General features: G+C 58.9%; 7 protein-coding genes and 1 non-coding gene across 8 annotated transcripts; 2 read left to right on the forward strand and 6 right to left on the reverse strand.

The window, feature by feature from the left end:
* Positions 1–1,384: 1,384 nt before the first annotated feature.
* Positions 1,385–3,643, reverse strand: SCHCODRAFT_02534330 (uncharacterized protein). The gene is made up of 5 exons (XM_050343567.1): positions 2,970–3,643; positions 2,901–2,914; positions 2,143–2,805; positions 1,919–2,062; positions 1,385–1,862 (listed from the first exon to the last, which is right to left on the reverse strand). The coding sequence occupies exons 1-5, from the start codon at positions 3,490–3,492 to the stop codon at positions 1,416–1,418; spliced, it is 1,791 nt and encodes a 596-aa protein (XP_050200813.1). The 5' UTR covers positions 3,493–3,643; the 3' UTR covers positions 1,385–1,415.
* Positions 3,644–3,854: 211 nt separating this feature from the next.
* SCHCODRAFT_02686101 (uncharacterized protein) lies at positions 3,855–5,714 on the reverse strand. Its single transcript, XM_050346786.1, has 8 exons — positions 5,333–5,714; positions 5,237–5,279; positions 5,000–5,183; positions 4,841–4,943; positions 4,653–4,788; positions 4,474–4,585; positions 4,331–4,417; positions 3,855–4,282 (listed from the first exon to the last, which is right to left on the reverse strand). Exons 1-8 carry the CDS (start codon positions 5,415–5,417, stop codon positions 4,058–4,060), a joined length of 975 nt encoding a protein of 324 aa, XP_050200814.1. The 5' UTR covers positions 5,418–5,714; the 3' UTR covers positions 3,855–4,057.
* A 176-nt stretch (positions 5,715–5,890) lies between these two features.
* SCHCODRAFT_02617049 (ARM repeat-containing protein) lies at positions 5,891–7,726 on the reverse strand. The gene is made up of 5 exons (XM_050344784.1): positions 7,607–7,726; positions 7,373–7,542; positions 7,136–7,312; positions 6,762–7,082; positions 5,891–6,709 (listed from the first exon to the last, which is right to left on the reverse strand). Exons 1-5 carry the CDS (start codon positions 7,623–7,625, stop codon positions 5,933–5,935), a joined length of 1,464 nt encoding a protein of 487 aa, XP_050200815.1. The 5' UTR covers positions 7,626–7,726; the 3' UTR covers positions 5,891–5,932.
* Positions 7,727–7,913: 187 nt separating this feature from the next.
* Positions 7,914–12,875, reverse strand: SCHCODRAFT_02617051 (calcium-transporting P). The gene is made up of 22 exons (XM_050344785.1): positions 12,409–12,875; positions 12,122–12,353; positions 12,002–12,075; positions 11,886–11,946; positions 11,673–11,790; positions 11,216–11,563; positions 11,088–11,161; positions 10,879–10,978; positions 10,786–10,830; positions 10,667–10,731; positions 10,513–10,609; positions 10,361–10,461; positions 10,006–10,305; positions 9,853–9,949; positions 9,710–9,802; positions 9,154–9,660; positions 8,961–9,098; positions 8,844–8,908; positions 8,701–8,788; positions 8,446–8,648; positions 8,178–8,388; positions 7,914–8,119 (listed from the first exon to the last, which is right to left on the reverse strand). Exons 1-22 carry the CDS (start codon positions 12,723–12,725, stop codon positions 8,031–8,033), a joined length of 3,423 nt encoding a protein of 1,140 aa, XP_050200816.1. The 5' UTR covers positions 12,726–12,875; the 3' UTR covers positions 7,914–8,030.
* A 1,430-nt stretch (positions 12,876–14,305) lies between these two features.
* SCHCODRAFT_02617060 (Clavaminate synthase-like protein) lies at positions 14,306–16,320 on the forward strand. Its single transcript, XM_003032398.2, has 10 exons — positions 14,306–14,522; positions 14,579–14,721; positions 14,773–14,892; positions 14,950–14,992; positions 15,041–15,152; positions 15,297–15,376; positions 15,435–15,450; positions 15,505–15,566; positions 15,622–15,725; positions 15,849–16,320. The coding sequence occupies exons 1-10, from the start codon at positions 14,420–14,422 to the stop codon at positions 16,191–16,193; spliced, it is 1,128 nt and encodes a 375-aa protein (XP_003032444.1). The 5' UTR covers positions 14,306–14,419; the 3' UTR covers positions 16,194–16,320.
* Positions 16,321–16,357: 37 nt separating this feature from the next.
* SCHCODRAFT_t60 lies at positions 16,358–16,437 on the forward strand. Its single transcript has one exon. It is a non-coding gene; the product is annotated as a tRNA-Ala (tRNA).
* A 789-nt stretch (positions 16,438–17,226) lies between these two features.
* Positions 17,227–17,540, reverse strand: SCHCODRAFT_01198414 (uncharacterized protein; the record flags this gene model as incomplete). Its single annotated transcript, XM_050341218.1, has 2 exons — positions 17,227–17,315; positions 17,366–17,540. The coding sequence occupies 2 exons, from the start codon at positions 17,538–17,540 to the stop codon at positions 17,227–17,229; spliced, it is 264 nt and encodes an 87-aa protein (XP_050200817.1).
* Positions 17,541–19,154: 1,614 nt separating this feature from the next.
* SCHCODRAFT_02495058 (uncharacterized protein) lies at positions 19,155–19,493 on the reverse strand (the record flags this gene model as incomplete). Its single annotated transcript, XM_003032990.2, has 1 exon — positions 19,155–19,493. One exon carries the CDS (start codon positions 19,491–19,493, stop codon positions 19,155–19,157), a length of 339 nt encoding a protein of 112 aa, XP_003033036.1.
* Between the last annotated feature and the right edge of the window lie 334 nt (positions 19,494–19,827).

Raw genomic sequence — 19,827 nt, forward strand, 5'->3', positions numbered from 1 at the left:
GACGTCTGAAGCCTCAGAACATATTCATATTACATCTCTTCTTACATTATTGCACTTGAAAACCCCAGCCAACGCTTCCAACTCTGACTAGCCCTCGCCTGGTCTCGCAGGCACGTGACCTCACCGGCCAAAAGCTAGCTCACGTTGTGCTGGGGCGGTTGCCTTGAGATTTACCAGTACCATTCACAGTGCGTATCTTCACCTCCCAGTGCACTTAAAGACGTTGGCTAGCCCCCTCAACGTTGGCTAGCCCTGACGGTCCCAGAACACGTGTGTGATGGACGTCGGCTAGCCATCACAACCGCTTTTGGCGACTTTTCCCACGGGCGAACGAATTTTTTCGTACAAACGCGTGCGAACACATTCGTTCGCGCCATTGTCTGGAGCGCTTCCCCCTGCCCCCCTCGCCTCCAAACTTCGTCCAGCGGTGGATGGACATGCTGGCTACCCTCCTGCACCATTGGAACGTCAGCTAACGCGCATGGCGGGGCTCCTGACGTCGGCTAGTATTTCGGTAAATCGTGGGAAAATTTGAACGCGTTTCCCACGGTGCTAGCTGACGTCGGCTAGTGAGGGCAGATAGTTAGAAGCGGGAGCCACGATTCATACCGCATCAGAAACAGTTGTGCAGCAGTGCGGGGAGTGGTCGAGCGTGCTCACGTTCGTCCGAGGTCCGAGTCCCGCTGATGAGGTTGCTCTTCTCTTCCATCGCGGGCGGCTCGCATCTCCCGTATCATTCATACATGCGAGAGGCGCCTACCTCCCGCAACGACAGTCGTATATACCGACTGCCGACACGCCGAATAGTGCAGCTGGCGGTCGGATGTCCCGCGAGGTCTGGTCGCTGGGAGAACAACATCGTCAACCGCGCGAAGAAGGCGCTAAGCGCTTACCGGGCTTGCCACCTTCGGAGTCGCGCACGTCGACGGGCCCGAAGGCGGTGCAAGAGCTTGACGAATTCAGCGCAATCCATCATCCCCCTCATCGCGTGAATGAGGCTGCTCTCCCCTTCTCTGGGCGTTGGGCCTGCCTCCATCTCGTCCCAGGCTCTTCCCCCAGCTCGCCCATTGCCCCTTGCCCCTCCCCAATCACAAGGATATAAGGTGTAGGTCTGCACCAAAGAGTCGCCATCCGCCCCCGAAGCCATGACAGCACCAACAGACAAACAAGCGCCGCTCCCGCCTTCGTGCGCCACGCATCCTGTAATTCTATCGTGGCGCGCGCCGCCCACGACCTCCGTTGAAAAGCTAGTAGGACGGGAAAAGAACTCACCGGATACGAAACAGCCCTTGGCGCGCGGCATATGAGGCCAACGGCCCGTCGGATGCCAGGGGAATACAAACGCAGGTCGCACACGAAGTCAAAACCCATGCCATTGGTCTCGCGCTGCTATCGCAACACCAGCTGAACGCTTTTCAGAACTCCACGCACCCGACGCTCACATACTCGTTATCGGGCCCATGGCTCCCCATCTCGCACAGGTGGACCGCACGCACTTCGTACGAGCCGAGCGAGATGGGGATGGGGTGGCGGGGGACGGCGGATGAGGGTTGCGCGGTCGAGGAAGCTGAGTGAGCGCTTGAAGCCGTTGGGTGAGAGTTCAGACCCGCTGAGGGCGCGTCCGAAGCCGAGTGCGCTGGAATATCGACCTCCACCACATCCACCCGGATGTCGGGCTTCTCTCCCTCATTCCGCGCGACCTCCCCATCCGCCACCACCCGCGCAATCTCGCCCCGCGCGCGCACATCGGGGACGATCGCATCCCCGCCCGCCTCGATCTGCTCCAGCGCCTCTGCGTCCAGTTCAGCTTCTTCCGCGGCGGCGATGGCGTGTTTGACCATGGCTGCCTCCGCGTCGGGCGCCTGGTGCGCACTCATGGGCGTTCTTGTTTACTCGCGGGAACGAGGACTAAACTCACCTCCGCGTCGCCTGCCTTCGCGTGTCCTGGAAGTACCGCACCCAGGAGCTTTACCGCCTCGGACTGCAGCACGTCGGTGTACGAGAATGCGAGCCGCCTCCGCGGCTTCTTGCGGTGCGTGGTGTTCAAGAGGGTGACGTGCAGCTAGAAGGAAGACGAGCGCGTAGTTGAGCAAGATCCCTCCGAATAGAACCCACACCAAAGCCCAGCACAGCAGGACGCACCTTCAACGGCCTCGTCTCCGTAACATACCCCTCCCGACGGAAGGTCTGATGGACGAGGTCTGCAATCGCGTACAGCGAGCACTTCTCTGTACCCCCGCTTGCTGACTCGGCAGCCTCCGCACGCTTCGATTCGGCAGCTCCCTCGCGACCCTCCCCCTCCCCCACCTCCCTCGGCCCCACCCACAGCACATGCGCCTCCCGCCCGCCCCTCTGCGTCTTCAGCACGCCGAGGCGGTCCAGCTCGACCCGCGCGGGGCCGAGCGCGGCGAGCTGGGGCGCGAGCGAGTGGAGGAGGGCGAGCGCGGTGGAGACGGTTTTTTTGGGTGCGGGTGCGGGAGTGTTGGATGCGGGAGTGTTGGAGGCGCCGACGGCGGTCTGAGCGCGTGGTTTGGTGTGAGCGTGAGTGCCGACTTCGGTCTGAGCATGAGCGCCGACTTCCGTCTGAGCATGATGAGCTCCGACTCCGCTCTGCGCGCCTCCGGGACCGATGGGCCTCGTAGTCACTGGATCATCCTTCTCCAGGCGCATCACACCCAGGGTCAGGTGTACGCGCCGAGGGTCGATGACGATGCTCCTGTCGAGGCCGGCGACGGGGGGCGAAGCGGCGAGGAGCGCGTCGCCGAAGGCGGTCAGGCGCTCGCGGAGCGTGGGGTCGCTTGCCTGCGGGCATGATGAGTATTTTGGGGAGGGCGCGCGGAGAGGCATGACACGCGGAAAGGCATGTCAGGCGACGCGAAAATGCATGCCAGGCGTACCAGCGAGAGGGACAAGACTGAAGGAGCAGCGTGAGCTCTTTCGGCCTCACAGAGGAGTAGACGTCTACTTGCAATGTGTTGGACGCGGCGCTTGCTCCTTCGCCGGGCCCTTATTTTTCTTCTCCCTTTTTGCACGCTTGTTCGCCTCGGTGTTTGCGATTCCGTCTTCACCTGCCCCGGCGCTCGGTCCTTCGGCGCTCGGTACGCCATCCCCGACGCGCTTCTTCCCCATCTTCTTCCTGTTTCTGTTCGCCTCCCCTTCCCGGGGCTGTCGAGCCTGCCGCATTGCGCTCGTTGCACCGTCGTCCCCCGTGTTTCCTTCCGCAACCGCGACGACTTCTTCAGTCGCAACAATGGTTGCGCCCTCAGCAACAGCCGCGCTGCTCCCCGAGACCAGTCCTCCACGACCACGACCACGATCACGTCCCCCGCTTCTGCCACCGCGCCCGCTCCTCGGAGGGGCGTCGACTCTTGGCCGCGCCGTCGTTGCGTTAGTTGCAACCGATGCGGGATTCGGGGACGAGTCTGCCATCCCACGCGTAGGCAAGACGTACGATGCAGTCAATGAGGTTCTGAGCGAATGTGTCAGTGTCATATGGAACAGAAAACTTGGAAGAATGAGCGGCCCAAGTCGGGGACAAGACGGATGAGCGGGCGGGATGACGCGTTGGGAAACTAGATTGGACAGGCTCACCTCGCAAAGCAGTGGGAGCTTGTCCTTTTCGTGATCAGCGACGATAGAGGGCGCTTGATATTGATGAGCAGCTGTGAGGCGCTGCGCGAGCTGGCGAGCATGTACCTAGTCCACGCCAGTTACTGGACAGTGTCGCCGGGCAGGAAGTTCACAGAGACGAGCAGTGTAAGATGTCCGAGCGATAGAGTCGCAGACTTGGTGCAGCACGGTAGGCACTGCCGTCGACCAGACTGCCAAGCGAACGCGAAGGTAGAAGGCAACCTGTTTGCGTAAGTTGCAGTGTATGACGTTATGGTCACGGGCATGTGATGCGTCACAGTTGAACTTCAGCCACTGGCAGGATCAGTACTTACTCGCTGTGTCGGGGGTTGGGGGTTTGGGTCTCTGGAGGTACAGTATACAGCACAGTTGTTCTGAAAATCTGAAACATGTAGTACAGAACGTATCAATACACGGACAAACACAGTCACTCAGATGATGAAGGCTCTCGGAAATCGGTGCCGGGCGATGATAAAATGGTTGTGCGGTCCAGCGTAAGCGCGCAGTTGTCATGAATAGGCAGGCTGACCTCCTGCGTCTGCCCCTCGTCGTCTCCAAATCGCAAAGGATGGGTTATCATGGTTTCCCGGAGCGTCTCCGTCGCCGAGCGCTGCATGGCCACAGCGAGGATGATGAATGCGGGATATATGCTCTTAGGAAGGGTCATTTAAGGCAACAAGCGAGCGAAACAATGACTTACGACGAGGGAGTGATAAGTTCTGATGACCACGTCGGAGGGGTGGAAGTAGACCATATCCTCCGTCATGACCAGCGAGATGTAGACGATCTGCTGGCTATCAGCTCCTGTGTAGTATGTCGAATGCAGTAAAATGCTCAACTCACCCAGAACAAGCAATAAAATAGCCCAACTTCGATTAGCAGGACAAGTATCTTTTCAACTTGCGACGCCGTGTTCATTCTTCCCAGCGAGCCCTTGACGTCACGCCTGTAATACCTACGAAGTAGGTGAGCATGCGCAGCGCGCAGATGTTGTCTTTCCGGTGCTTTCACGAGATACTAACCAGACCTGCAATCCCACCAGTGTCGTAGCGAGGACGTTAGTGACTAGCACCGGCACCGCCCACATGAGCCAACCAGTCGCTGTCCCGCTGATCCTCCCGTGCGTCAACCACAGCGCGAAGTCGACAACGGCGCCGACTACGATGGTCATTCTAGGGAATGGATTGAGATTGGCGGGTGTCATACTCACCTACGGTCGCGATCATGCACAAGGTCAGCGCTCCCTTGACACGGACGCTCTCTGGCCATAGGACCCACGCACGCCACACGACTATCCCGTTGTTCAGAACGTACTGCAGTCGTCTTAGCACCCTATATTCGCAGGAAAAACGGCACCAGGCCCACTCGCCTGTAACCGCGATATCACCGCCATCGTGCAGTCTATGCGGTACAGCAAGCGCATCACATCCGTGTTCTGGTCATTCCGCGACTGGGCGAGATAGTACGTGGCATCCATGACGACTTCGAGAGTCGAACAGGCGAGGAAGATGACAATGACGGCGAGAAGGATGCGGGACGTCTTCTCTCGGCGGCTGTGGAGCGTGTTACGGGGTGAAGTGAGGCGGTTCGGAGTCGAGATACGCACGCTAGGGCTGCCCCAGCAGCGCCGAAGAGGCAACATTGGACACCTGAAGATCGTCGTTTATTAGTCGGGCCCGATGGGAAACCGCATGCGGCATACCGTAGAAAAGAAAGTCGACGCCTAATGTCATGAGGATGATCTGCAGCGCCGTCACATCCATCGCGATCAGAGAATTGAACTCCATGGGGGGAGATTCAGCGTAGGCCTCAGTGCTGGTCTCTCGAGGGAGCTGGAGGGAAGTGATCAAGTCAAATCAGGGACACACGCGCTCGCTATAAGGGATTGCATGGACTTGGAAGGCACCCGAACCCCGTCCTGGCATACAATGGGCATCTTGATGAGACTGCGTGGATTGCTCAAGAAGCTGATGACCACCGCACTCGACAATGTCGCGGCCAGGAGAAAGCTCCGCTCAACAGTTCTCGATAGGCCGCTGACATGATCCTGATTGCCTTCTATTGCGTATCGTCCGGGTCTCATGGTCATGCTTGGGGACAAGATGAGCGATCGATATGCCGTGCGAACGCGATGGACCTACCGAGGATATGGCTTTTCCCGAGTTTCGGGCACACCTGACAGGAATTAGTAGCAGTACTGATCACGTACTTACCTAGACTACCTAGACTTCGAGTGTCCGTCAACGGACTTGCGCCCAACCCTCAATCGTACCAATCGCCGCTACTGGGGTCGTCAAACCCTTCAGAAATCATCGTCCAATTCCGCAAAGTACGTGGACATGATATGATACGCTAGATTGAACACGTCCACATTATCGTGCTCGAGCAGCTTGTGCACCGCCTCCAGCCCGCCCGCCTCCTCGAGCAGCAGCGCGTACTCGTTCAGCGACCACTCATCGTCCGCGTCGCGGTCCAGCTCCCCCACGCGAAGGACGTTGGACAGCGCATCGAGGACGACGAGCGTGATGCGGGCGTCGCCCATGGAGAGCATCCCGCAGAGTGGGGGCACGACGCCCTCGGAGACGAGGTAGCGCACCTGCTCGGGCTCGCCCGCGATCGCGTTCGCGAGGGCCCAGCACGCCTCCTTACGCAGCGAGGGATCACCATGCTGGCACGCGCGCACGAGCGGCGGAACGGCGCCGGCGTCAAGCGCGGCCTGGATGTGCGCTGGAGGGCCGGCGGTTACGTTTGAGAGCGCGAGCGCGGCGTCGCGGCGGACTGCTTCGCCAGGATAGGCAAGCAACGAGACGAGGACCGGGATAGCTCCCGCTTCGATGACCGAGTCCGTCGCGCTGTCGTCCGCGGCGGTAATATTCTTCAGCGCGAGGAGTGCGGGCGTGACGATTCCAGGTGAAGGGTGAGCGAGGAGGGTGACCAACGGGTGGCATACACCGATGCGGGCTGCGAGCGGCGCGTGCGTCTTCTCGCAGAGATCGGTAAGCGCCCAGCATACGTCAACGAGTAATTCGCCATCTGGCGTATCGAGTAGGCGAAGGACGGCAGGAAGCGCAGCCCCAACCTGTGAGGATATCAGAACCAAGGCCCAAGACCACGCAGATTGTGTGACCTACCGAGGAGCTGTCTAATCGCGCGCTCATGTGTCTGCAGAGGTTGCTCAACGTCCACGCCGCGGTGCGCAAGACGGCAGGTTCCGCGGGCTCGTCGAGAACGTGAAGTACGCCTCGAAGCGCGCCGCGCTCTAACAGATGCGCGCGTGCCGGCGGCCCATCACCTGCGATGTTGCCAAGCGCCCAGACCGCCTGCTCGCGTACGCCAGCGGAGGACGAGTAGAGGAGCTGTACGAGCCGCGGCGCCGCGTTGGCGTCGAGTACCGCACGCGTCTCTTCAGGCGTGCCTCCAGCGATGTTGGTGAGTGCCCAGGCAGCTTCAAACTACGCAGAGAAAAGTGAGCGCGCAGCGGTGGCATGATTGGCTTCAAACTTACCTGCAGCATCTCGTTGTCGAACGAGAGGAGCGCGACTAGTCTGGGAACTACACCTCGCTCAATCATCTTTTCAATAGGTGGGTCCGCGGTTGTTAGGATTTTTCGAAGTGTTGCCACAGACGCTAGGTGGCGGAGGCGGTCCTCGGAGAATAGGCCGGTTATGGCGCTATCTATGTTCTATACTCGCACCGTCAGCCCATTATCTCGAACGTAATGTCTTAATGCCTTCGTACTCACGCTCGTGTCGACCGCAATGGCCTCGTCGTCGGAGTCCGCGCCTGAGGAAGGCAAGAAATGTCGGCGCTTAGACACTTGCTCCTCGCGCTTTTGACGACGGATAGAGACCTGCTGCTCTTCTCGTCGTTTGCGGCGGTCATCCGCCTCCATAGGCACGGTAGCCTTGTATGCTACACGCAAAAGGACATCGAACCGTCAGGGTCAACGCGCGTCATTCCCAAAGGAAGTACCCACTATTTCGTCTTGACCGCATCGTACGCGCGAGAATGTATCAAAAGGGACGGTGATTCAGTGCGTTGTTCGGTGGCTGAACGCTTTCCAAGGTACAAGGTTTGTCAAAGTGGCGGCCGTGACCGTTTGAAAGAACCCTATGACACCGTGGGAATCAACATTTGCTCCCGGACATCGGCCCGCGTCCCCCATTTCGTGTGACGTCGACACCCCGATGCACGCAGCGCAACCGGTCGACTATAGATCGAGGTTCGACGCTGACAGTGCATACGGCGATTCGTACTGTCGACCTCACGAGCCTAGGACACCTCACGGCTACAAGTGCAGTGGCTGGTGCAGCGACCTGCGCTTTACAGCAGTACGACAAGGATAAAAAGATTTCTGAGAAGGAATCCATGCCGTCTATTCCAGATATACCAGTGATAATTTACACAACGTCCGCCCGCAGCCCCTCATCGTCAACATTGAGCTTGCGCTCGTACGTTCGTCTAGCTTCATGTGCGGCAAAGCTCGCGCCTGCCAAGTTATTCGTCAGTCCAAAGCTCACATCTTCGCAAATATCGAGCACGCTTACCCGCCAAGATTAGGATGAGACTTATATCGCCCAGCCCCAACGCCTCCGTCTGGAATATGCGTTGGAGGAAGGGCACGTAGATGAAGGATAGTTGTGTCGTGAGTGAAATTGACACCGAGAGCGCGAGCATGCGATTTGCGCCGAGGCCGGAGACCAGGGAGCGGTTCTGGATGGCGGAGACGAGGTCGAGGACGACGAAGGCGGTAAATGTCTATAGAAGAGGACCCTGTCAGTACAGTTAGAGCACGTGAGATGGTGCGAAGCTTACCAGCGTCTGCTCACGCTTGCTCAGGCCATTGTCCTCCAACGCCCACAGGTAGACCAGAAGCACACCGGCCACGATGAGCGACGCGGAGAACAGCACACGATACATCAAACGCTTCGTGATGATGGCGGCGTCCTTCTTGCGAGGCGGCTTGCGCATGACGGCAGGATCGACCGGGTCCACGCCCAAGGACTGGGATGGCGGGCCTAGAGGTACCACTTTAGCAGATTGCGAACAAGGACTAGGTGTACGACGTACCGTCCATAAGGATGTTGATGAACAGGATCTGCATGGCGTTCAAGGGGTTACTCAAGCCCAGGAGCGTACTGCAAGTAATGAGCGACAACTATTAAGCGACATAAGCACACGCTGGACAGACGGACGATACGAAAGAGACACACCGCAGCCACAGCCGTACTCAGCTGGAAGCCGATGAAGTTTTGAATGTTGTGGAAGATGGATTTGCCTACGATGCCATGAGCATCCGGAGAACTTCAAGAACGACGTCGCACACGCACCTTCCTCAACTGCAGGAAGCAAAGTCGTGAAGTTGTCGTCGACGAGGATCACGTCGGCGGCCTCCTTCGCGACATCTGTCCCGCTCTTGCCCATCGACACGCCGATGTCGGCCATCCGCAAAGCCGGCGCATCGTTCACTGCGAGGTACGGTAGCATCGTATTCAGCGCACTCTTGTCAACAGGTGTGCTTACCTCCATCACCCGTCATCGCCACTACCTCTCCGCGCGCCTGGAACGCAGCGACGATGCGCATCTTATGTCGCGGCGTCGTCCGCGCAAACACGCTCACAGCTCCCACGCGTTGCTCCAGCTGCTTCGGCGTCATCCCATCGATGTCCGCGCCCGTCAGGATATGCGGGGAGCGCCCCGCACCGGGGACTGTACTCGCCACCATCTCCCTGCCTACGCCCAGACCCAGCTCGCCCGCGATCTTTGCCGCCGTCTCCTCGGCGTCGCCCGTGATCATCACCACATGCACCCCGCCACGGCGCAGCAACCCAACCGCGTCTGAGACGCCCTTCCGAGGCGGGTCCAGCATCGCGCAGAAGCCCGCGAAGACGAGGGTGGGGGCCGCAACATCGGCGTCGACGTTGGCGAGCCCTTCTGCGCTGCCTCGGCCGTAAGCCATGGCGAGGACGCGAAGACCGCGACGCGCGGCGTCGTGCGAGCGAGACATGATAGTGGAGCGCATGGTTGCGTCTGGAAGAAGCTTAGATCGAGTGACAGCCAGGCCACTTGAGGTACTGACCTATGTCTGGAGTTGACCCCTCCGCGACATGGTACGAGCGACATAGCGGAAGCACCGCCTCTATCGCGCCCTTCATATACAGTACTTCGGGCGCTGGACGATGCTCAGTTTCTGAGCTTCGCGATCGCGTACGTTCGACTTACCAGTCGCATCCCCACTCGGCTCATCCGTATGTACCCCGCTGACCGCCATGTACTTCGTCTCACTCGAGAACGGGCGCTCAGATTGTCGTCTGAAGGTCTGCAAGTCGCGTCACGTCAGCTGCATCCATTCCAAGACCCACAGCTTCGACTCACCCCTCTCCTATCGGCGACTCGCATGCCGACCGCCTCCGCTGCATTCAACAGCGCGACATCCATGGCATGCCCGACATAAATCCCGTCCCCATTGCGCGCTACCGAGGCATTGTTGCACAGCGCGCCTATTTCGAGGGCCTTCCGCAGCGCCGGAGAGAGTCCGTCCCGACTCGGCGTCGCGCGTCCGGATAATTGGCTGAGGGATGACGGCGGACCATTGAGATGTGGGGGATGCGGGTGGAGGGAGGATGGGCCTGGCGGATAGGCGCCGGGCTTCTCAGGATGGGTGCTAAAGCCGACCTGTTAGGCAAGTGTAAGAATGTCAGTATGGGTAATGATAGCGACGTGTACTCACCGACGCTGCGCCCTCCAACACTTGCCCGTCCGCGTCTAGATGTACAGTCGTGTCAACCGTGTAGGCTTCTACAACGGTCTGTTCGTTCTTCGTGAGAGTACCTGCGGAGTGTCAGCGACTGTCTCAGGCTTTCGTATTTCAGCACTGTTCACCCGTCTTGTCGCTACATACAACGCTGACGCAGCCGAGCGCCTCAACCGAGTGAAGCTTCTTGACGATCGCCTTGCGGTTCGCCATACGGAGCACGCCCTAAGGGTGGAGATAAGATTGCTGTGCGGACTTCAACAGACCGCTAGTCGCGCTTACCAGGGCCAGCGTCACCGTCGTAACAATGGGCAGGCCCTCCGGGATAGCAGCCACAGCGAGGGAGACTATATGGGCTCGTCAGCAACTTCGTGATACTGTCGAGCTTTTCGATGTCATACCTCCAATCGTAAACATTTCTAGCCATGAGCGATGCTGGAGTACACCTGCAAGTTGTTCGGCCAATAGCTCGTGAAAGAAACCGATTCACGTACCAATGAGACAGATTACACCAATCACCGCGAAGCTCATCATACTAAGCTGCGACGCGAGAGCGTCCATCGAGAGCTGCAGGGGTGTCCGTTTATCGTCGACCTGAAAGGCACGTCAGTCAAGGCGATTGATTAAGAGGAGCGCGTCGTATTGATGAACGACCAGTCTCGAGACATCGTACTGGACGCAAGGGGTGTAAATTGCAACTCACCTCCTCCATCATCGAGAACACTACACCGAACTCCGTATCGCGACCGGTCGCGATGACGATTCCTCGCCCGCGACCTCGAAGGGCATATCAGTCATCGTGTGTGCACCACCCATTCAACTCGCACTCACCATTCCTCACCAACGTCCCCATATACGCCACGCACGTTCTATCCGCCAGCGCCGTCGCTCCACCTCCATTCGCGCCCTCCGCAGCCCCACATTCATCCACGCCCTTCACCCTCGCCTCCGTCTCGCCTGTCAAGCTGCTCTCGTCCACCTCGAACTCGACCGCCTCGACCAGGCGCAAGTCCGCGGGCACGCGGTCGCCGGTGCTCAGGGTGACGACGTCGCCAGGGACGAGCTCGTTCGCGAGGACATGGTGCGCGCGGCCAGCGCGAATGACGTGGCAGTGGTGGGGGACGAGCTTGTTGAGCGCGGCGAGGGATTCTTCGGAGCGGCGCTCTTGGATGAAGCCGACTGGGAGGGCGTGTCAAAGAGGTAGGAGCAGAACAGAGAGGAGGCGCAGGGAGCGGGGATGGGAGAGACGGAGGGGATCGTTCACAGGGTCTGCGGCATACACACTTACCTGTAAGGACGATAGCCACTGCGACCGTAATACTGACCGCATCGTCCACATTGCCTACCAGGGCACTCACGAAGGCGCTTCCGAGAAGCAATGGAATGAGGGGGGAGTCGGTAAGGGTCTGAAGGTGTGGTCAGGGGCGAGAGTGGCATGAGAGAGGCCCGAAGGTAGGAGAAGAAGGAATGACGGGATGAGGATGAGGCTGTTAAAACGTACATTCCATAGCTTGACAGCCAGGCTCTCCTTCGGGCCGACAGTAAACTCGTTGTAGCCATAGCTAGATGTCAAGAAGTCAGCTAAGCGAAAGCTGTAGAGGGGAGGGAGGCGCGCACCGTTCGCGAAGGCCTGGGATGGCGGACTCGTCCAGCCCGTCTGTTGCAGAGGTGCTGAACGCAGAGACAGTCTCCTGCGCAAGATCAGAAGGTGCAGATACAGTGAGACGTAGAACGCACCTCGATCGACATGTGCGCATAGCGCGCGGACGCGGTGTCCTTCCGCTCGACGTGCTCCATCTCGGTCTCGCCTGCATCGAACACGGTCCTCCCGCCGCTAGCGTAGTCAACGCGGTCATACTCGGGCTGCCCAGTAATGTGCGCCACCGCACGGCGGACGAGTGCGCGCGCCTGACCCCACATATCCTGAGGGCCGGGAGACTCGCGGTACGGGAAGGCGCTCGCGTGCGCTCTACATAAACAATGGTCAGTGGAGCGCCAATCATCAAAGAAGCCCCGCCACGCACCGGCTCTCGAGCCCGAAGCCCCCGAGACTGCCTGCGCTCGCGCTCCCAGGTATCAGACTATGCTGCCCGTGCCGTCTGAGCGTCGTGCTGTACGCGAAGTGATCCTCCGCGCCCGGAGCGGGTCTCGGCGTTGAGTCGCTGTCATCACGCAAGTTGGTAAAGTACGCTGACGCCGGCGGGCTCTCCTCTCGAGGGGAGAGGGTATTGGCGAAGGGGGGCGCGGCGAAGGGGATCGACGTGGCTCGACGGGGAATGCGGATGTGTGGGGGCGCGCTGTCGCGCCTGTTCGTCGCGCTAGAGACGACGCGGCGGGACATCTCGCCAGACGCAGAGAGATGCTGGCGCGATGGTTTTGGAGCTCAATGTCGACAGCCGTGCTCGATGCCGACGACGGCGTGCGGGGAAGGAGATGAATATGTGGCGTTGACACGCTACGCGCGACGGAGGGAATCACCGGACGCCGGACGACACACAAACTCTGATCTGGTCAGTGAGGTTATTCCAATATTCTCAATGCATAGTTCTGGCACTCGACGCGACAAGCGCGTAAGAGTTTATCTTGCCAGAGCACACAATGGGCTTTCTCTGGCGCGTCCCGGAAACTAATAATTGTCGAGTGCGATGTACTCTGCTGGATACCACGGACATTAGTCTGCACGCGAGTATGCGGTGAGAGCATGTCACTCTGCATACCGTAGAGGCAGGTGCCGACGGTCAAAATGGGAGGGTGCTAAACTCATACTATGTGCAGGCGAATTGAGAGGGCGAACGACCCTCGAGATCAGCTGGAAGTACGAGATGCATTCTCCCAGCAAAAGCTGCCCTCCATGCCTCCAGAATCGTTCATGGGCGACCGTCATGTGAGACCTGCGTGGAGTCACCTGGCGCTGGTTGTACGTGGTCCGCAAAGTTGGATGGGTGATCCAAGTCTTCGAATATATGGCGCCGTCACGTGGCGGCGTTCATTGTCCTCGATCCGTTGATTGGATTGGGCCGCTGTTTCGAACCACCACGTCGTCGAACGCATAATGTAACTCGCCTCTTCATTTTCTCCCGCAACGAGGACCATGCTCGAGGACGTCTATCTGTTATCGCCCGTTTCCCATATCTATAGAGCTTTCACGCTTCTTCGTATCCTGTCTCACTCGGCGCCTGCTTCTCATCGACCTATCTGCTCCTCCTGCGCAAAGCGCCTCTGCTCTCCAAGCGCGCTATCCGCCACTTCCTACAGGCTCGCTTGGATGAGACTGACGATAAAGATATGGTCTGGATAAGACTGGAGCAAGGAGACTGGCTGGATAGATGCGGTGGCGATAACTCGCTCAGCGTCCCTCGACGGCTTCCCGGTGCGTTAACTTCCCTACCGCATTCCGCACTTCAGTGACCCTCTTCAGCTTGCCTGACCTAGCCGCGCAGTCGGTCATCCCGCCCACGGGTTAAGCCTATCTTTAGATAAGGCGACCTATACGCGCAGATTTCGCCGCCGTTCGCAGCGCTTAACATCGACCAGTCTGCATGACAGGTTCGATCGCGGTGAATTCATTGGCCAGTTTCGTCTCTTCCGACTCGAGTACATGCGCTCAGATATAACTTGCGTGCCGGTGAGCTCGAATATTATCAGATACCTTCCATTTCATCCTCCCGTCGGACGTTTATCATCCGGACAGCCAGGATACGTACTCCACGAAGTCACGACGGGGACGAGCCAATAGACAGGCGTTCCCCGCGGTCTACAATGACAGCTTCTTTTACGCTCGTCCTCTGCCCCGCCTAACCCTCCCCAGCCACCCGCGCTGCTTCTCCAGAGATAGTGCCATCCGCCTCCTCCCATGATAGTATCACGCCTCCTCTCCTTCGCGATAGAGTTGCCCGCCCTCGCCCGCGTTATCTACTATACCTCACGGGACGCCCCAGCCCAATTCTGCGACCGTGTAGATATAAGGGTACGTCGTCATTGAGCATCCCCATCCCTCGCTCTCTTTCCTGCCTGGGTTCTTTTAGTCGACTCGCCATGTCTCTATCGTCATTCCTCTCTTACCTCCTCAGTTTTCTGTGGCCAGCGTCGCCTCCAGCTCCGCCAGAGTACATCCCGCCATCTGTCACGGAAGAAGATCGTGCGTAGCGGCTTTTCTCCTACTCTCATGTTACTGACGGTATAATCAATCTACAGTCGATTATGCCTCCCTCGCCATCATCGATCTGTCCAAAGCCGCCACCCCCGAAGGCCGCAAGGAGCTCGCCGTCGAAGTCTCGGAGGCGCTGCGTAGTCAAGGGTTCTTCTACGTGATCAACCATGGGTATACCCAAGAGCAAGTGCGTACGTCCTCAGCGCCGTATACACGCGTGGCTCATATGCTCTCACAGACGAACCGTATCTTTTCCATCGCCGATGTCACCTTCGAAGAGGTCTCCGAGCGCGAGAAGCGCGCGTACTCCATGAAATCGCAATCCGTCTACCAGGGCTACAAACCAAAGCAGACTTGGGTACGCTTCCTCCTTCTCCGCTTCTAATATCGATCACTGACTCGCCATATCTACCAGAACCTTGCCTCAGGCGTACGCGACCAGATCGAGCACTACAACAGTGCGTCGTCTTCTTTCCAAACTCCGCTCCTCACTCACAATCTCGCAGTCAACCACCGTGTCAATCGCGCCGCCCATCCCACCGCCCTTCGCCCCTATATGAACGAGGTCGACGACTTCGCGCGACATTGCCACTTCAACATCCTTTACCCCATTCTAAGGTGCGTTTTCATTCCGCATTGGTTCCTTTGTTTCCGGTGCGCGGGGGCTTTTTTGTCGACGCCCAGCCGGGGCCCTCTCATGAGAGGACCGTGGATCAGCCCCACTTGACTCAGCGCGTTGAACGTCGCTCACGCTTCTCGCAGACTGCTCGCGCTCGGTCTTGAATTGCCGGAGGACACGCTCGTCAACCAGCACAAGTTCGAGGACGTTGGCGAGTCCTCTGGTGAGGTGCTATTCCTTTCCCCTCGCATACATATCTGACTGATCGTCTGCTTGTCCAGTCCGCTTCATGAAGTAGTACGTCACGCTTCCTCCTTGGGTGATGCCTCCTGCTGATCCGTGCATGATCAGCCACCCGCGCACGGACTACGAGGAGCTGAAGACGAAGAACGTGTGGCTGAAGGGCCATACCGGTCAGTCCATGTCATCGTTGCGAAAGTACTCGCTTACCAGGCGACGCGCTCACAGACATCGGCTCTATCACGATTCTTTGGTCTCAGCCCGTCGGTGGACTTCAGATTCTCTCGCCGGACGGACAGTGGCGCTGGGTGCGCCACATCGACAACGCGCTGGTGCGTTTCGCTCTTCAATCATTTCCACACGACCCCTTATCCGTCATCGCCGACTTCCACGACTCCTGCTCTGCTCTATGCCTGACCCTGCCTCTCGTGCATTCACTCACCCACACCGCATAGGTCATCAACGCCGGCGACGTCATGGAGTTCCTCTGCGGCGGCTACTACCCCTCCACCCGCCACCGCGTCGTCCTCCCGCCCTCCGACCAGCGCAACATTGCCCGCCTCGGCGTCTTCTACTTCGCGATGGCCGCCGACCACATGCGGCTTACGCCCCACGAGGAAAGCGAGGTGCTGAAGAGGGTTGGCGTTCGCCGTCTCTGCCCTCCGGGCAAGGAGCCGACGATGGAGGAGTGGCGCACGCACCGGACGAAGAGCTATGGGGCGGTGGAGCTGACGCAGGGTCGGGAGAAGAACGTCGAGGAGGAAATCGTGCATGGTGTCGTGGTGAAGCATTACAACTGATCGCACATGTTCCTCGGGATGGTGATTTACTGAAATTACGTAGAGGCTAGGTAGGAATCGCGGTGTGTACTTGTATCGCACGTTATGCATATTTTTCCTATGTAAATCGTAAGCTTGCTTGCCGGGTTGAGGGGCGATGAACAGTGCACTCACGCAGCCGCATCGGGTGTTTAGCGCAGTGGTAGCGCGTTCGCTTTGCACGGACTATTGCGAAAGGCCAGGAGTTCGATCCTCCTAACATCCACTGTAGGGGCAATAAGAATGCCCACACGCTTTTTGACCTCGTATGCTCTCCGGCTCAGTCCTAATCCGTTTTTGCCACTTCCGAGGAGTACACATTACTCTCAGTAGGCAGCCACCATCCGCCGACGCCATCCTCCGGCTCTCGCGCTGCCGACCCGGCACTGCGTGACGCGAATTGCCTCTCGTAAGACAAGGCTGTCCAGATAAGGTAAATTCGAGGCACAGCCTCCCCGAGGCCCGCCTCCGAAGGCCTCGTGATCCGCTGCGCGCAGCGCCGCCGGTCCAGGCCGCCCCGCCCCGCCCCACCTACCTGGCGCCGCGCCCTCGCTTGCGCGTCCTCTGCCCTGCCCCCGGAGGTGCGGGCGGGAGGGATGGCGCGCCCTGCCGCGCCGCCATGAAGGACGCGCAATTAGGCACGGCGCGAGCGCGCGGAGGGAGGTGGCGGCGCGGAAGCGGGGGCAAAGTGCGCTTGACAGTGAATAGGCAGGGGGCGCAGACAGGGCGGCGGCGGCTAGGCGCGCGGGAGTATTCAGTCAGCTAAATGCGTGCCTTTGGGCGGGAGCAACACGGGAGGCAACCGGGAGGAGGGTATTGAGTAGCCGAGCGCCGCGCCGCCGGCACTTCCAAGGTAGGGCGCGCGACGATCGTGGCGGGGGAGGAGGTGGCGGGGCTGCAAGACGGCGAGGATAGTATCGCGAAGTTGCTCACCAGCTCGCTCAGCAGACCAAGGACTCTTTGTCAGATGGACGGTTGATGGACGAACGCGCGGTCTGGATGTGCGCACGCGGCGCTATTGTTGTGTCAGAATGGAATCCCTCTTCCAGGACACGGTATGCAGAGCCACGCATTCTATCAGCGGATCGAAGCGGGATCGTGCCTCTAAAGTGCGATCAGCCCTCCAAACACTCCCACAATACCGCAACACGTACCTAGACCCAGATCGCGAAGATCGCGCAGCCGGCGAGGGCGGAGGAAGTATGGGCGAGCCGGAGGAAGCATGAAAGAGGAGAGAAAGTACGGTATGTGCGCGTGGAGGAAGTGAAGGAAAGCGGGGAAGCAGTAGAATAGGTCAGATGGGACAGATGGAAAATTGAGGGCGCGCATGGTGAGGAGGATAGAGCGGAGGGTTAGAACAATTGAGTGGCAGGGCTAAACGATCGAGCAGCAGGGGCAGACAATTGAACGGAAGCATGGCTGAGGGGAGCGGTCAGTTACCCGGCATGAGCGGAAGGAACGGAAGAGGATACATGTAGATTTATGCGGATGCATGGGGGAGGAGAGGTCTAACCCACTCGAGGAGAGAATCCGCGTGCTCGAGAGTCGAAGTAACGTACTCTTTAAGAGCCCTCACGTGCAGAAGGACGGAATTAACGTACTCGAGGGTGGGAGCGCGGACGGCAGGAGCGAACGGCCGAGCTCAGAAGCAGGATCGACGCATGGGAGAGGGGATCTGCGCATGGGAAACGGAATAGGGCGGACAGAGAGTACACAACTTGACGGTTGAGTGCGCTATGCATGGTTGTTCGCGTGCGAAGATTGATGGTCTGTCGATGCGAGGCCGTCGGTTGAAGCGAAATCATCCGAGCTGAAAGTATTCGAGGGACATTAGTGCGATAGATTGAGTTGCAGTCAGATTGGGGGAGCGGGCTCTGTAAGAAGAGAGCACAATCATGCGGAGGGAAGGGTCGCAAGGAACGGACGATAGAGTGTAGCGCGCGAGGATGGAGGTTACGCACGAAACAGTGTCCGTTAGACGACCTCTGGAGGCCAACAAAAGGGTATCCGATGGAGCTAGGTCTCAGCTGACGGTCGAGAAGACGTTCAACAAACGCGCAGCACGAGTTCTTCGATTTCTTGGATGCGCTTGTTCGGCACATACATGAGATTCAGCCATCGAGCCTGACCTGACTTCGTCAGCGATTCGGGCGGTACACGCACTGAAGCTGAGCCTACGTCTCGATTGGGTTGACGTGCTCTGTCGGGTACAGGCCGCTATCGGACGTTGCGCTGACAACCGCGCCACCAAATACGGTTCAAGTGCGTTGCGATAGGCATGAGCAGATGGTCTTCCGCTGCGGGGACACTAGCAGTTAATATACGGGAATGGAGGGTTGATGGCGCGAAGGCGGAGATGCGGGGGAAGAACTGGCAATGGAAGGCATTCGCGAAGAGATGCTCTTGGTACTGTAGGAATGAAGGGATGCGAAGAAGTAGAGCGCACGAGGAAGGGTACGCGATGCCGAGCGCGTTGAGTCAAGCTCGAGTGAGTCAGTCGGCAAGGAGAAAAATGAATTAATCAGACGAGTGGCGATGCATGTGATTCTCGTCCCTTTGTACCCAAATGATCATAAATCGCTGTAGCGAGGGCCAATTTTGGGGCAAATTGAGGCTATAGCCACGCGGGAGGGCTCACTTGGGCGATCGAGGGTAGTGGCGTCCAGGTTGCGGGATATACAAGATGCGCACAACCGGCCTCGTTACAGTTTGCTGCGAGAGAGACCGTTGAGTCAAGAAGGCAACAAGCGCCTTTCGAAGGACATCCTCAAAAGGTCACAAGATGGTTCAGTGCATTCAATGGGCGGACCGAAGCGTCGACGGGTTCTTGATGAGCACCTGCGTGCGCCTTCGTCGTCACAGACCCAATGGCTCCACACCACGTTCACGCAGGGCTATTCAGCTACGTGGAGCCAGAGCGACGCGTCAGCATCGACAGAAAGGTCAAGCCACTTTCATGAACAGGCAGTGGGAGAAGGGACGCGGCGAGGTCGAGCGGGCTGTGACTGAGGCGATGGCTGTGGATCTTGGGGAGGAGCAGAATTGGACATGAAGAGGGAGGGGGACATGAAGCAAGCGATCGGAGGATGTATCCCTCCGCGGCAGGTTCGTATGTGGGTGGATGGGATCAGGGAGTTTGTGCGATACACAGATCCGCGAGAATAGCCAGGGCGGCGGGCAGGCGAAGGCTGAGCCTCCGCAGCAGCCGTCTGGAGCTCGTAACGAGTAGCCTGTAGAGCGTTGGGCTGGTCGGAAGGCGGGTGTCGGCGCATGAGAAAGCATGACAAAGCGAAGTTGGCCGCCGGAGGCAGCATCGGACCTGATCTGCAGCGAACGCGGACGACGGAACACGCGCCGGAGGCTAACACGAGGCGATCACGTGGTACTCCCTCGGCGCGTGCCGTTTTCGGTGTTCTGCGTCTGCTATCGCGCCCACACAATTGAGAACACAGGCACTCGAGAAGAGAACAATTCCGCCTCTTCATGCCGCGTTCTGCCTCGCTCAGAGGTCCATGAAAGACGTCCGAGCGGCGCCAAGTTCGCGCCCCCGAGCCCCGCCTCCGACCAGCACAGCCATGAGCCATCAGCCGGGTGGATTGCTCCGGAAGGTGCCTGA

This window comes from Schizophyllum commune, assembly GCF_000143185.2.
Source record: "Schizophyllum commune H4-8 unplaced genomic scaffold SCHCOscaffold_4, whole genome shotgun sequence".
Classification (NCBI taxonomy): Eukaryota; Fungi; Basidiomycota; class Agaricomycetes; order Agaricales; family Schizophyllaceae; genus Schizophyllum; species Schizophyllum commune.